Source organism: Oreochromis niloticus, linkage group LG7 (genome assembly GCF_001858045.2).
Source record: "Oreochromis niloticus isolate F11D_XX linkage group LG7, O_niloticus_UMD_NMBU, whole genome shotgun sequence".
Taxonomy (NCBI): domain Eukaryota; kingdom Metazoa; phylum Chordata; class Actinopteri; order Cichliformes; family Cichlidae; genus Oreochromis; species Oreochromis niloticus.
Window position 1 is genome coordinate 28,035,376 of NC_031972.2, and position 17,373 is coordinate 28,052,748.

Consider the following 17,373-nt stretch of genomic DNA (forward strand, 5'->3'; position numbering starts at 1 on the left):
GATGTCCGCATCTGCACTGTTGGCACGCTACATTTCCTAATTAGCACTACATGCAAAGTACAGCTTGACTGCAATTTAGCATTGTGTATAATATTAAATCTATAATAATTTTTTGGAACACTATTAAGTGTATTCAAGAGACAAAGCATGATTCAGCCGTGCCACCCGTCACAGCTAATTGACATTGCTTTAAACTGACGGCTGCCAACCAAGAATGTCTCATTTTGTAAAATGCCAGTTGCCTCGACTCCTATCTCCTCGCATCTCTTCCTCTTGTGTCTGAGGTAGGAGGGACTGACGCACACAGAGAGGAGGCGAGGAAAAAAAAAAAATCAAATACGTGGAAACTGCAAAATGAGATAAGAGGATGATACTCTAAAAACTTCCTGTTGGAACTTTCAGAAACCAGATAATTTCAACAAACCCTCTCATCATATTTCACACAATGATTGGTCAGATGTGTGAATGTGAGAAAGTGCACCGAGCTTTAAATGCTTTTATCCTTTGTTACATAACCACAGAACTTGCGACAATTTTACCGTAAACAACAAGACGCAAAACTATGGATGTCTTCCTGTGTAGTGTGATTAAAAAAAGGACAAGACAAGCAAGGACTTCAAAAAAAAGAAAAAGAAAGTTCCAACTCCACACAAGCTCAGGGTCAGTCACATGAACCTTTCCTGACTGCTTCTTTATCTATATGAGACACACATCAGTAAATAACATTTAAACATGTTTAATCAGGCATCTTTAAAAAAATTAAAAATAAATCCAGAAATATCGGTTTGCCCCACAGCAAAGAAGAAGAAGCACAATGATTTTATAATGCTTTGAAAGTTGCTTATTTCTACAAAGTTACTCATAATTCAACTTCACTCTTTTGAACTGCTCAATGTCATGTTTGTATAAATGAAAATGGAGGGTTGATTGTGGGTTAATCAATAGCCTGGTGAAGTCATCACAATGAGGTAAGAGCCCACTTCTTTTATTTGTACAGAAACTGCACTTCTTTCAATGTCAGAGAGAAACACGGTTCATGAAAGAAAATATCAGGGGCAAGTTAGAAGGCCACAGTGACCTTCAGTGAGCTTATCTAACACTTTTTTGTGGTATGAAATCCCACGATAACAAGAAACACAAAGAAGGGGAGTAGGCGAAGAAATCAAGTGCTAGATTAATTAACTGCCACCTCCAAATGCAGGGGAGTATTTCTTTTTTTCAGTCTAATGTACACTGAAGATTTTTCCATGAGTACAAATACTAAAATCAACACCTTGTAGTCAAGTTTCTTTAATATTTATAGTTTTATGGCATGGTCATTACAGAATAGCGTAACAGTGAGAAACATTTCAAAGACAGTGGGTAGAAGTTCTTTGACCTTTAAGCTTATATACAGTGTTGTGCAAAATGCACCCCATTTTCTCGATGTTTTTCTAGGGCTCTTCTTTGGATCTTGGCTGCATTTTGCTTCATTCTTTGTCAAGGTCATCCCACACTGCTTCAAGAATGCCGAGATCCAGGTTTTGGAAAGGCCAATCCATGGATGATAGTGCTCCACTGTGTTTTTCTATCCAGGTATGCTTTTATTGCATTAGCACTGTGTTTGGGATCATTGTCATACTGAAGAAAATGAAGCTGCTGCCAATCAGATGGTTTCCAGATGGTGGATCAAAATCTCATGGTACTTTTCTGAGTTCATAATTATATCAATTTTGATACAATCCCCAAAACCACTGGCTGAAATGCAGCCCCAATCCATGACAGAGCCTCCAACTGTGAGAGTCTACACATGGCTGTAGACACTCACTGTTGTTCCTCTTCCCTCACCTCTTCTGTATATATCAACAACAATTAGAATCAGGCATTTGACATTTGGATCAATCAGTCCTTAACACTTCTTACCACTGATTTTCAATCCAGTTCTTGTGTAATTTGGAATACGTCAGTCTTTTCTCACTGGTGCCCTTTCTTAAGAAGCTTCAGTGAACAGCAGATGAATCAGCTAAAGGGCCAGGTGTATCTCTCAGGTCCTGTGTCAGGTTTTGCTGGATTTTTCCCCCTATTTCCTCAGCTGTAAATAGGATTTTGGCGCAACTTTTTTTGCCTTCCCCTTGTCCAGTTTTTAAGGATACAGTGCACACTATAACAAGATGTCCCAAGTTTTCAGCTAATAGCTTTTTGAGAATCATCTTGTTGGCACAAAAATACTATTTGCCTGTCAAACTGTGTGATCTCACATTTTTGACAGGTTCAACTAAATGGAAACAAGTGTACTTTTATTAAAGGCTGCTCCTATCAAAGTGTCTGGGGAACTATTAGTCAATAGCGCTTTTAAAAAAAATTGTAAAACTGTAAAAAAAAAAAGAAAAAAGAAGAAACAGTTCTTTACAGAGTAAAGAACAGTTCACCCTAAAAAATGAGCTGTGATTCAAGACTTTTGCACAATATTGTATATCCTTTCCAAAGACCACCTTAAAAAAAAAAGCAATCTGAGTCTAGGAATCACTGTTTCATTTCAGGGAAGAAAAAAAAGTTTGTTCCAAAAAGCTTCTGAGATACTTTTTGGTTCCTATAATGACACCTACGGCATGATTTTAGCAATACAAGACACAAAAGCAATGAAATAAACTCTTATTTTGCATCAATGTCTTTTTTTCTTAGTTAATGGCTTTCTTTTTTTTACTGTGCCCCAAAATTTAGACAACAGACATTTTCACTGCTACCTTCTCAATCGTTGTCATAATTCTCAACATAGCATGTATGTGGATTAGACAAACATGAAAAAATAATAGGTTTCTAAATATCATTTGTTGAGACTACAAATCAATTTAATAATGAATCCTATTTTACTTTTGTAAATAGTGGAAAAAATAATTCATAGTTCCCTATGTTACCATCTACAGCAGATTTTGAGGAATCACAATACTTCCATCATAATTTTGTGTTATACTAGCAATACAAATATGTCGATGTCTGTTCAAAAGCACTTTAAAACATTCACCTCTGGTTCTTGGCATCTCAGCAAAAGAGATCATATGTTTGTTTAAACCATAAAATAAATAATCAGCTTTTCATCAGGACAAGAAGGTGTTGTGTTTGGCTGATGTAAGTGCTATGAGTCTGCCAATGTCTAAGCAATGGTTACGATGTGTTTAGTAAATTTTAGACACTGATTTAGAGTGTTGTGAATAAAATAATACAGTTAATGGTAGGACTTAATGTAAGCCAAATAGGACGACGGCTGCATAATGATCTCAGAGCAAAACAAAAGCATAGTGATACACAGGGCAAAACACAATGGTAGGGTGTAGTGGTGTTGAAACACTCACACCTATTGTTTCCCATGTAAACCCACACCATTTGCCTAAAGATACTTAATTATGCCGTTCAGCAGCATCAGTGCAGATCAGCTATCTCGAAGAGATAATGTTCATCATATTCACTCACTGGATTCACACATTCAAGTTACTGTACCAAGTATTGTACAATGTACTTTGTAATGCCTCCATTTTAAAGACCTTTTGCTATCTATTTGAAGTTATGTGACCGAATTTTAAAATATTTTTTAAGTAATGAAACTTATGCAAAACTATAAAGCTGACTACTTTGTCACAAAAGACAAGTAAACTCTAAAAAAAGCAAATTTATTTTAGCTCCACATAATTTCAGATCATCAGAAACCATTTATTTTGATTTAGAAGTCCTACTTTTATATGTTCAGCCATATCTTCTTATTAGTACTGGCAGGTTAAAACAGTTTCAACTAGAGCTGGGCGATATAAGATTTTTTCATATCACGATATGTTTTTTTCATTTCAAGCGATAACGATATATATCACGATATAAGCCAAATAACTATATTTGTAAGATTTAAATGTGCCGTTGCTCACAAGTAAAATGTGAAATAATCACCAGCTTGTTTTGATTTAAATATTTATTTCCCATATTAAGTTCAACAGGGTAGATGTACTTAAGGAACATGAGACTTCAGTTTCAGATAAATAAAGGCAAATATTGCAAACGACACAAAAGGTAGCCGCTAAAGCGTTTAAGTTTCAAAATAGAACAAACAAAACAGACAAAACTAAATTGTCAATTCTACTTAGAAACAAAATATTAATTCTAAAAATAAATCTTAGGTCGTTTTACAGAAGAACAGACAAAATTGACTAACTTTTGTCAATATCAAATAAACTGAGAACTAAAAGGAAATTCTCAATCTCTCCTTGTTGTATAGCTTAGCTTTTCAAACAGTTTAAACAGTTACTTTAGTCTGACAAAAGCCGAATGACGAATTAGCGCTTCAGTCAGAGATTGAGCATGCACCGCTTTATTGTATTTCCAGACTTGCTTTCGGCACAATTTACAGTGCGCGCTACTCTGTTTTTTGTCAGACTTGAAATAGCCGAAATACCTTCACACTACGGAACTTCGACAAGCTCTCCGGCATTGGAACCGTCATCTGTTTTTTCTTCGGTAACCTTCGCTCACGCTCTCGGTTGATTTTTCTGTAGTCGGCAAACTCATTTCCTTCATTACCCGGGCTGCACGGCTGCAAAAACAAATACACATGTGCGCCTTGGCGCTTGTGCTGTACGTAACAAGTCACGTGATGTGACGCTGCGGCTGTGATTGGTTCAGCTCTGCGCTACTTAATTTGGATTGGCTGTTCTTTTTTTTTTTTTAAGAGGACAAGAGAGATGAGGCCTATCGCAATAGTTTAATTTTTCTATCGAGAAAAAGTTATTTCGCAATACATATCGTTATCGTTCTATCGCCCAGCTCTAGTTTCAACCCATGATTACAAACTCATTTATCAGAAATTTACAGCTGATTTAAATCATCTTACTTTTTTTTTCATAACATCTTTTAACAATCAAAAATTAAAAAAAAAAAATCTGACTGATCCGTTGGTACTGCTTCCTTTCTAGTAAGTGTAGCATGTGTGTTTGCCAAAAAACTAAGGCACCATCAGTGTCTCGCAAAATTAAATCCCCTAAAGATGTTTTTGAAAACCAGATAGGGGAGCAGAGACTCCACTTCCCACTGGTGTTCTGTGACTTGGCACAGCAGTGTTACATTCAGTGCTGTAATGTCACACATCACACACTCAGCAAATTTAAACCTCAGACTGCAATCTCCATTTTTACACAGACTTAGCTACATTACTTAGGTGCAGCTACCCAACACTCAGGTATTATAACACTAATTCACATAATAATAGTATTATAAAACTTTACACTATATTATGATTTGCCTGTTGCACTTCAGTATGTGCTGAAGATTCCAATGATGGAGGTCCCGCATTCAAAAGTGTTGTGACAATTGAACCTTTGCACAGCAGTGGTTTATGCAGGTATGGTCTTAAAATATGTATTTTCTATGTTTTACCAATCTTTACTATTATTTAATGAGATACTAACAGCAGAAGGTGGTTGTGATGCATGTATTAGCTGTCTGCCTACCACCACTAAAGAACAAAACAAAAAGAACACATTACCAACTACCAGGTGGAGGACTAGCACAACATGTGTAGCATGCTCAAATCGAATGTTACTGTACTTAAAGACAAAACACACAAAGCCAAAGTCCACTATAGACATCCAAGGATTTTTTCCTTATTTCAAAAAACAAACATAAATAAGGTCTAGTGCAAACTCTGGGCAGCTACTTGAGAATGGATACTGGTGTCTAAAGCTATCACTTTATGAGATCAACAAAGTCAACAATGTTAGGTACACTATGTCTGGAAACGGTTTTAATTTCTCATGGGCGACATTTTCATATTTACTGTTGGCCAATGTGAAAAAAGGTAAATATTTGTTGACAGGCATGAATGGGTAAAGGGAATATTGATTCAGATCCTTGGATAAAACAAATTCTAGCCTGATGATCTCACATGAGGTATTCATATTGATAACTGTCCACCATCTCTAGCCTGCTAGCTTTTTCAGACCTGAATAAATTGGGTTTGGGGTTTTTTTTTTTTAAACTACTTTACTCCTCAGTGAGTGCTTGGCTATACTCTCCACACAGTAAAACATCCATATTCTGAACACATTTGTTTGTTTGAGTAAATATTTCATTGCCCATTCCTCATCATACCATAGGCTGATCTAATATCATTTTGTATAAGTTTTTAAATAATGTTTTTTAACAAAATGTATAAACAAGAAAACTTTTGTACAGTGAGTCATTTAAAAAGTGGAGGTTAAGGAGAAGTACAGCATGCATATCTGTATAAAATCCAGGTTAAATCACCCAGAAATGTCCTTTAAAACTCTATAAAGGAGCATAGAAGCACTCTATTCCCAATGATGGATATAATGTGACAATGCAGTGTTATCTATACAACAAGCTAGTTGCTTACTTTTTGAGACCTTGACACATGCTTGTTTTCCTTACTCCACTCAGCAATGGGACCTTGGCCACATTTTCCACACTGTAAAAAGGCCAAATGAAAATTTGGGACATTTAGTTTAAAGTTGAGTGAGCAAATGTTTAAGAAAACTGAGCCTTGCCAAAATAGTTTATTAACAGCGCAATCAACAGAAAATCTGTGATTGAGCTTAAAAGCTCACCTAACCTAAACTACAAAGTTTATGAATACATAATGCAGTTTCCTAAAAATCAAGCAGGGAAAAATGTGGGATAGTGGATTGGTATCATTTAAAAGCAGGGCATACAGTTCTAAGGCTGGGAAGTACTTTGCATCATGTGGCATTCTTCAAAAAGTGGCCAGTCCTTCCAAGAATTGGACCAACCCATCCAAGAAATTAAAATAACAACCCACTGTAACTATAGTCTTGCTGAAATGGGCATCCACCAAAGGAAATGCTGCCTGTTTCTACAGTAGAACTGCGGTCACAAAGACATTGAGTAAAGTTGGGCTTGTTTTTAATCAACTTTGCACTAATAATTGCAAGAAAAGTAATGCAAAAAGTGACACAAAAGTAAACAAATTAAGTAATGCACAGTTATATAAAATGAGTGATGAGTATTTCAATATATTGTCCATACAGCTTAATCCTCTATTGGAATAATACAGCTGTTTTTACATTCACTTAAGTGCTATCAATTTAACTAAGTGAGTAGATGTAAACAGTACCTCAGATATGAGAAACTTAAACGGTCTTTACAACTGTTTGCCATGTCTGTTTTTTGTTTTTCCCCCCAAGTTTTTCCTGTTTTATAGTGCGTTCCTCAGGTGCTAGAATGCTCAAGGCTTACTATACATAAATATGTCATTGTTTAAAATATCTTACCATATTCCTTGTCCTTCTTTTATCCATAGCCACCAGAGAGCAGATAATGCTGAACTCACTTCCACATAATTTTTTCCATTCACACCTCTTATCTCTGCCTACCCCTCTCAAAACTTTAGAGGTCTCATTTTCTCCCTCCCTGCTCGTGTTTTCCTGATCAGGCATTTTCCATTTCTGTTGCCAGACAGTACAAGGTCCAGTAAATATATTTACGCAAACATTTCTAATTCCTCTTCCCTAATACTTGGAGACAATGCTTCTCCCTGAGACCAAAATGCTAATCTGTCCTCTCATGAATAAGCAACACAATCCTGCTCATTCTCTGTGTTGACATCCAGGACCAGGATTTCAACTACACGAGTAAATAAACAGTATTTGTGGCTGGTTGTGAATGATTTCCTGGGTTTAAAACATTTGTTCATTGGAGAATATTTTCCCCACAACTGTAGTTAACAAGTCACTCATTTGTGGACTTTTTTTTCCCACAAGTTAGCTGTGGTAAATAAGTCACTCTATTATAGAATGCTGCATCACACCCTCGAAACAATTAACTGTCAGAGTTTGAACCCCTAGTTTAAAGTGTGAATCCGAAATTGGTTAATTGTTCCTGAAGATCTTCAAGATGTTGGAGACCAGTCTGTAGCAGCAAGTGCTATTTACTTTTTCTGTTTTCTGCTGGGGGGGTTAGCAACGGTGCCAGATATGCTAGCAGAATCAACAAACTGATTCAGAAGGTCAGTGTCGAGAATCTGGAGGTATCTTGAGTCAGTGGGGGGACGGGATGTCACTGAAAAATAATAGATAATCCATTTCTCCTGCTCTACTCCATGCTATTGAGGTAGAAGAGCTGATTTTCCCTCACACCAATTCAACCCTGTATCCATACAGAATGCTTCTTCTATCTAAATGCAAAGGCATATTTTAAGATACACATGATGATACAGTTAATTGAGCTGAAATCAGGATTACTTTTCAGAACAAGTCATGTTAATCTCTGTTAGATGAAGCTTCTCAACTGAGCTTAGAATTCCATCCTAGTACCTTAAGCTAATATCTTAAGCTACTGTATTACTAGGGATTATTCAGGACCAAAGCTCTTTCCTTAGCCAAAGAAAAGTGAAAACTGATTTACACTGCCCCTTGTATGTTGTTATTTTGTTTGGGGTATTTTTTCCCTTTTTTGGGAAGGTTCCCAGCTGTTTAATCTTATAGTAATTGAGTGATTTGAATGTATACTGCTGGGACAACAGGTAAAAAACAAACAAACAAACAAACAAAAAAAACCATAAGAAAGGCTACCTTTCACCTACAACTGCTAGTAGCAACAGTATAATAATACAAATAAGTGAAACTTTTGAGTCCCTCACCCCTTCTTCTATGCCAAAGTGAAATTCTGTTTTTGGTTACTTTTCAAATGTAAATTATTAGCTTAAATAAATATTTGAACCATCTTCTGAAATTTCATGAAAAACCGTGAACTGTGATGATAAACTACTTAAGGTGAAGCTAAAAGGTACCAATGACAGTTCATTATTGCCACTGAAAGCACAGCTAACCTCGTTCTTCAACCAATCTCTGTGATAATAGACCTCCACAGTTGAAGGAACCTGGCTGATAAAATCTGTACAAGCCCGGGATTACCACAAAGCACTTACTGAGTAGGTTGAAGTTGTTTTCCAAATGCAAAAGTGGAGAACTACGCTTTTATTTAGTGTATACATTATGAGCTAGAGTGAACTATGATGTGCTAAGGTGCTTATTTAGTCTAGTGGTTACTGGAACACAAGTCTCAATGCAAAATTACCACCACGCCTTAAAAAAAACCGAAGGACCACTAAGAGATTCTCCAGTTTCTATTATTTCTTTTCATAGGTCGTGTGTGTGTGTGTGTGTGTGTGTGCGCGTGTATGTGTGTGCGCGTGTGTGTGTGTGCGTGCGTGCATTTGTTCCTGTTCTCTGACTCACCACCACCAGTCACCTTTCTACTGTAACTCTTCCAGCAAGACCTAGAATAGACAGGGGAATGTAGCCATGGATTCTGTCACTAGGATGCACCCGTGAAGAAAGTATTCCCACATGCCCAAAGATGCAAAACAACAGCTGTCTTAAGTCTATCAATGAGACATTTTCTCTTGAAAATGAAACCGCTCCTATTTTTGTAGACTTCTATACCTTTTAGTACATTCCAGAGTGATTAAAAATAACTGGTACAAGGGAACTTGTAGAAATTTCTTCCAACCAATCCAACAGAAATAATCAGTTCAAAGGTGAAAGTCAAAGTATCCTGACAAACAGGCAAACAATAACTGCAACTCCAGTAGCTCTAAAATAAGGAAAGTCAAACACAGATGTGTTGAGGTTATGTGTTGATTAAGTCATTTTCATTCAAAAATATGATTATAAAGAGAACTTCATAGTAAAATGAGGCGTGCACACACTGACAGTAAATAATCCAATCCAAAAGGAATCTCTGTTAGCCAGTCCTCTCGTTGGCAGCACAATCCCACATGGTGAGTCACTCAGACTCTGGCATGCCACGGCACATTCAAACAGCTTTACAAGAGAAGAAACGAGACAGAGAATGAGAGAGAAAATAGAGCAGAAGAAACAGAGAGAAAGGACAAAGAGCAAACAACGGGACGCTAACATTTAGGCAAAAATTAACAAATGGAAATAAATGGTGCTGTTAAGTGTAAAAAAGAAATGCACAAAAACTATTAAACACACTCTCATACAGACTCACTGTTTTACTGTCCAGTGACAAAAAAAATATTACAGGATGTCCTGTTCATAAAGACGAGTCACTGGAGTCGATATCATGAATCAAACATTAACCTACATGATGTTTAATTTAGAATATTGCCTGCATTGTTGGGTCATCAGCTTGTATATGAGTACGTGTGTGTGTGTGTGTGTGTGTGTGTGTGTGTGTGTGTGTGTGTGTGTGTGTGTGTGTGTCACTTCATTCAAGAAAACAATGATGACCAACTGAGGGATTACCTAACCTAAGCGTGTATATTGTGTGTGTCTGTGTGAGACAGAGTTAAAAAAGTACACAGTGTGCGCTAAACCAACAACATGGCTTATTGCAAGATGATGGGCAAGGACTACAATGACACTGGTGTTTGCCCAGGTCACTATGGCAATCACTGCACACCCGCTCTGTCTGACCTTTCCAAGCGACAAAAACACTGCCGACTGGCATGTGTGTGTTTGTATTTCCACATGTCAAGAGCTTCATTATGCGCCAGGCTTCCTGTAAGTTTGTGGACATATGTCTTTCAGCTTATTTGTATGCCTATCCATGTAAGTGGAAAATACTCACTGATATGGATGGGAATGCGCACCCATATCAGTGTGAAATAGAGATGCATGCAGTCTAAATGTATCCCAGTCGATTTATTCGTTTGTGTAAGTGTGGGAAACTGGGTTGGTGGTACAAGTATGAGAAGAAGATACTGATGTCCACAAGTGCACCCAAAACAGAAAAGGTGTACTGCAGGACTATGTTTTTGTTGCCTTAGTCTTCATTTATTTTGGTTTTTCTAAAAGGCAGCGCCTTTCAGAGGCTTAAATATTTGATATATTTTAATGTTAGTTTTAAATTTTACCAGCCTGTTTTGTAAGGAGCCAATCATTCCATGAATTATTACTATTATTAAATATACAGTGCTCAATAACTGCATTATAAGTGCTCAAATAAGCTTTTTAACTGAATACATATTATTTAATACTAAAATATACAATTTGTTCTCATCTATGAATTTTTAAATTTACTGTTTTATTAAAAAAAGCTGAAAAAACAGTAAAGCACTTGCATTTTTATTTTATTTTATTAGAGTTAGTGGTTGACTGTCATGCTTGAGTAATTTCTGACTTCTCCGCGTCTAGTCTAGTGGTTGCAGTGTGCTGGCTCAAAGTTGGGAATAAAATCTGAATTCAGTTTATTTATCGTTAAAAACAACTTTTTGACAAATTTTTAAAATATTTGTGTTTTCTTTTTTTATAGGAGTGGTCTAATTGTGAAGCACTCTACGTGGGTTTTTTCCCCCCCAATCTTTTAATTTTTTTTAATTTATACATTTATATTTTTAAATTGTACTTAAGGTCATTTCTAAGGTACATAAAATCCAGGGTAAAAACCAACATGGGTGCTATTAAATGACAATAAGGATACAGTCGCAATAAGGAAAACAGATGTGCAATCAAGATTCTTGCCTTTCAAACGGTCATATCCAAGACAGGAACCAAGTGTGAAACCACTTGAAGTGCGTTGCCATCTTCAAACCCACTTTAGTAAGTCAAGACAACAATACACCAGGGATAAAAGCGCAATAAGAGAGTCAGATTAAAGTTGGCACTTACAGCCAGTCTGTTTGAGATAATACTGTGGCTTACCTTGATAAATCTCAAATCTGTTGGCATCTACAACCGACATGTAGTACTATATTGGAGCTGGGCTTGGATTTGTGAGCTACAGACAATGACGACTCCACACATCAGGAACGACAGGTCAAACCTTCACCAATTATTTTCACAGTGACTGCAGTCACTGTGAGTCGGACAGAAGCAGGTTGCCCCCTGTATAACTTTAAAAGCTGGGGTGTCACCAACCTTTACTGGGGATGACCAGGCACAAGTGGGCTTTCAAGGAACTGCAAATTTCCAGTTCCGAGTTCATTTGCAACCTCTATGATGTTTCTGCTTGGTTAACGCATGAGATATGGAAAAGCCAGTAAGATACCACACACATCTTATTGGCACAGCAATTTATCAGAATTTAAATTTTATCTGATTTGCCTTTATCCTAACACCAATTTCTTCATAGTTTATAATTTTCTTGATGTCTTACATACTCGACGAGTCATACATACAACTTTAATAGTTGACATAACTCAACTATTAAACTATGGAGACAAACCATTTCATAAAAGTTTATCAAATAATACCTAGCCCATTATGATTTTTAGGCCTTTGCATATTCTGTTTTTCCCCAAATTCTTACATTTCTTTTTTGGTCCCAGCTTGCCAGGTACATGCTCTGTCTCACCTTACAGCTATGACTGATCCAAGAGAGATTCTAGCAACTACTAATGAGAGTTTAAAATGAAATAGGAGAAAACTACAAAGATATTTTTAAAAATGCATAGAAGGGAGAAACACTAATGTTATAGGTACCCAGAGAGGGGAAAAAGCGTTCAGTCACGTATCAAAACCAAAACCATATAATGCAGACGTGTCTTGAGTGCACAAGATAAGAAGACAAGTGAAGTGGAAAGATGAGGTGTCATGATCCTGAGAAAGATAGGAAAAGTGATAAGCATGGGAAATTATTCCTTTACAAGGAGGAAAAAAATAGGACAATAAAAGGGCAAGTATATTTTTATTAAAACTTCAATCATTGTGGAGCTGGAAATGAATTAACACTATTCTTCTGCGTTCTGACATCTTTTTACTGACAAACTGAGACCAGGACAGGAGCTCTAAATATAAAGTTGGACTTTAAAATAGCTCAATCCATACATACATGAAAAATAGACCTATTAAATGTGTTACGGTCAGGATGTATGCCAGAGCGTTATTGTACTAAGTTTAGTAATTACAAAACAGTTACAATGTCATTACTTGCATTACAATGGTTCTGCGGTCTGGAGGGGTCTACAGCCTTTAAGGAGTGGAAATATGGATTTTACATTTATTTTTATTGCTAACACTTCAGTTCTTAGCAAGCATCTGCACAGAGAGCATGCTAACGTAATAATAGTGAGGAACCCAAAGTGATCTTAAAGCTTAGTGTTTGCTGACCCCAGCCCAGCAGCCAGAGCTGAACTTTGACAGGTAATAAAGTCAGTGATTAGCCGTCAGCCTTATAGTAGACTCCATTTATGCCTGTAAATGTGTGTAGAATCATTGTGGCAATTACTTCGAAGTCTCTTTGTTTTGAAGGCTTTTCACATACTAAAAGAAAGACAGTATGTGGCCTTATTAGGATAAGAATCTGTGTCAGTGTATGGAACCGGTAATTATGTGAAAATGTGTTTCTGGTCATTTATTCAAATTCAAAGCCTTTATTGTCACTTCATTTGAAAACACAACGAAATCTGAGTTGCATCACCAGAGTGCTGAACAAACACACACAGATGCATGTGTTCCCACATGTATCTGTGTGTGTGTGTGTGTGTGTATTACTGGAGTAATCCAAAAGTAACAAATTACTTTCTCCGTCAAGTAATTAAAGGACAGAAAATTACTTTTAAGAAAAGTAAACAGTTATGTGTAATACATATTTTTTTGAGTACCTTAACTAGTTACAACTGACAGTGAAAACAGAGCATGGGACCCAACAGAAACTAAACCTTGGTAATACTACCCAGCAGTCAAACTGCTTAGGCCTACTTCCAATTTTTACCCAAGCCTAAACACACAAGAAATAATGACTGCCATCTGTGTACAGAGATAGCACCTAGCCAATCCACAGACCAAGGCCTGAGATGGTGTGCGTTTTATGCATGTGTGTGCAAAATAAAGCAAGAAGAGTTCATTAGGAGGAAAGAGTGGGAGTAATTTTTTTAAGTCATTTTGGGTTATTGCCGAAAAGAGAATTTTCCATCAACTTGTTAGTAGTTTCAAATGTAAGATATTATTCTGTGTCCATGACTTTGGCAGAAGTATCACAAACTTGTACTGTTCTCTGTGTGTGTGTGTGTGTGTGTACCCACGTGCATGTGTGTGGCAGCACCAGTATCTTGGCTTCAGTTCTACGACGCTGGAATTTCCTTCAGCACTGCCGCCAGAGCTAGATGGCTACCATATGCCAGCTATTCACACACATGCAAACACACACACAGTTGAATGAAGACCGCAATCCTGCTTGCATACAAGTTTGTAATACTGAAGCCAACCTCACATACAAACAAACACATACTGAAAGGCATAATGGGGTGAAGTCAGAGCTAAACACACACACAAAACACACACACACACGCACAAAGACACACAGACACACATAACCTCACACGTCACTCGGTTTTGTGTACTAGTACATTTTTGTTTGTCATTGTACTTCTGCATGTGGGTGATAAAAGTCACAGTGAAAATTCAAAGACTGTAAAGAAATCGTAAAGTAAAACATGATGCACCTTTAGCTGCTCCTTTAAACTGCTTTGTGACTTAGTTGCGATTTAACAGTAAACAAGTGGTTGTGAAGTGGGTTAACGATGACAGAAAAGCAATGCTAATGCCATAATGTCAAACTGGTTTATAAACACTTCTCCCAGTATGCCATAAAGAAGTTTTCGACATGCAATGAGGAAAAAAAAAAAAGACTGGTATTCTGGTATCGGCACAGCAACAGTTCTTTTGTGAGCACTCTCACTCCAGCGTGTTTTGGGTCTGAAGTTAAAGATCAGGATAAAAACAGTGCCATTTCTTACATAAACAACCAGTTGATCCCCAGGAAATGAATCAACAGTAAATCTGTCAACTGATTATTGTTTTTAGACTAAGGCTGGTTCCAGCTTCTCAAAAAATGCAATATGCTGATATTTGTGTTTTGTTTTACAGCAGTATACAGTCACACAAAAAAATGAACCTAGAGTAAAAACAAAGTAAAAAAATAATAATAATTTTCAGTTTAGAAAAATTCTAAGTGACCTATTTTCTTTTAAAGGTGAAAATAAAAATTACAATTACTTCAGATGGTTGTTATTGTTTGTGTGTCTGGGTTACTTTAATCCAAAATCTGAAGTTGTATCCAAGCCTAATCTTTTATATGGAGGCTGTAGTAAATCATCTTTCCAATCAAATCGAACCAGTGTTTATGTGGCTCAAACGCTGCAGCTGGAGGGGGGGGGGAGCAATCCAGTTAGATACTGATGGATGACCAATAACAGTTTTGCTGATGATGGACCTTTTAAGCCATGTCTAGTAACAAAGCATCAGCTAAATTTTTCTGCTAGTTCTTCTTTCTGTGCACATTTGGTATCGTTATACATCCTGCACTGCTTCTTTTTGAAAAGGTTAGAAGCAAGTAAGAAATCATGAATCTAAACTGTACACTATGGCACCTGCTTAGCCCCAACCACAGATCATCATCACCCTCTTGCACACAACGTGGTGTTCGATCCTTAAGAGGAATTAGTAAAAAATATACAAGCAGTCAGAGTCAGTGTAAACACCATGTGGTGATACTAACCACAGCCAGCATTCAGTCTCTTGGTTAATGCAAGATCATAGTGATCCAAAAAACAGGAGAGATCTGATGAAACTCTTGTGGTTCAAAACCAGTCCCACTGCTAACCGCTGAGGATCTTTAGCTAAACCTTCAAGGCAAACAGCAAACTACTAGCTTGTAACATACTGTCAAAGAATCCATGATCATTTATTTACATGTAACATCTGTCACAATGGTCTGGTCCATACCAGACCAGGTTTATATGCAAATACAACTATCTATACAAATATTTTTATAACCCTTTACCAACTCATCAGTCTACTGAAATATTATTTATGGGACTAAATTAAAAAAGCAAACAAATGATTGCCAAGCTTCCACCATTAATAATCTTGATGATTTCAAAGAACATGGTAAGAATCAGAAGCCTATTCTTTTACAGGACACAAAACATGGCTTGATCTCCCAGACTGATGTCATTCCTGTGACTTAAAGATTTTTCCAACTAAATATCAAGCCTCTCTTTTGCTGGTAACCAACTTATATAAGCCAAGACATTTTGTTCTAGCTTAGCAGCTCTCAGTAGAATCAAGTGACCACAAACATAGTAGCCAAGCAGATGTTGTCCTGTGGAAGCTCCCTGCCAGCACCAGTCAGAACAAACCTTCTTATAGGGGTGTAACTTTATTTAGTTTGAAGCAGTACAAAGTGGAATGAAAACTGCCAGTCATCATGTCATGTACATTTGCTTATCTAAGAGACTAGAAAAATGCAACCAGACACGCATGTGTGCATTTCATTTACTCCTCAACTGTGGTCAGACTTGTCGCCTAGCACAATAAGCCTTTCAATCATAAAATATGGTTTCAAGAATTTTATCATTTTTACTGTATTTTGGAAGCCCCATTGCACCACTCATATACAGTTCAATCAAGTAACGACATGAAAAACACAAAACATATTTGGATGCGTCACACAAAATTCTTTTTCCTATTACTCTGTAAATGTACACATGAGTTGTGCAACATACTTTTTTTAAGTTTAATTAGGTGTTTGTAATGTATATTTGTATCTAGTTGCATGGTTGAACAGTTTCAGATTTTGCCTTTAAACATTAAAAAGGTGCAATTAATCTAAAATAAGACTGTCAACCTAACCAAATCCAAAAAAAAGTTCTGGTGACATTTGTTTACAAGCTGTGGTTTTCTTGTAAATGTACGGAGTGAACCAAAATAAACTGAATACAAAAAGGTGACAAAGAAAACCTTTCCACTAACAAAAATCAAGCATAGATGTGATCTCACCACTCAACATGTTTGGCTGTGCTTAACTACGCTTAACCGTCTGGACTACGTTCAGCTGGAGTCAGCTGGCAGTACCAGAATATTACCGTAAACCGCAGTCTTTTATTGCTGTGGTTTGGAAAATTCCATAGCTTTAGTGTCCTAGTTAGAACTTCCATTCAACCGTATATTGACCTAAACAAACGTCAAAGCATCTATCACTCTGCTAACAAACTACACATCCTAACAGAGAGGTTGCAACAATGAGCTTTTGTATGCTTTTTGTACTGCGAGTTCCAGTTTACACCGTTCGGTCCAGCATCTGAATCAGTACTGCTAGTAGCCAGAAGAAGATGATGGCCCAACAACATCTGCTCTGTATGAGCCAATGACAAGCTCTTTAAACATACACCCACTTACCCTCCCACATCTGCTCTCTGTTATCCAACAAAGCCTTACACACAGACACAGCCAAATGTGATCAATTAGTAGCATACCCAACCCATCATCAGAAACTGTAACAATATGCATAAAAGAGATAAATATATAGATAAACTCATACACAAATATATGTATAAACAGCCAGAGACTAAAGGAAAGGAAGGACGTGAGATAGACGTTTTTGTGACTTTGTGATCAATGCCATTTGAAT

General features: G+C 36.9%; 1 protein-coding gene across 6 annotated transcripts in view; it reads right to left on the reverse strand.

Annotated features, from left to right (window-relative positions):
• Positions 1–17,373, reverse strand: part of il11ra (interleukin 11 receptor subunit alpha) — a 51,461-nt gene that overhangs the window by 17,168 nt on the left and 16,920 nt on the right. Inside the window, exons 1-2 of one of the 6 annotated variants that reach the window (XM_013268508.3) lie at positions 7,266–7,609; positions 6,371–6,442 (exon numbers count right to left, since the gene is read on the reverse strand). The exons of 2 other annotated variants lie outside the window; for them this stretch is intronic. In XM_013268508.3, coding sequence (XP_013123962.1) covers positions 6,371–6,442; positions 7,266–7,430 — 237 coding nt within the window. In that variant the 5' untranslated portion in view covers positions 7,431–7,609. Of the gene's footprint in view, positions 1–6,370; positions 6,443–7,265; positions 7,610–17,373 lie in introns of those variants that run through there. 3 more of the 6 variants (XM_013268507.3, XM_019361250.2, XM_005474712.4) reach the window with 3 other exon arrangements.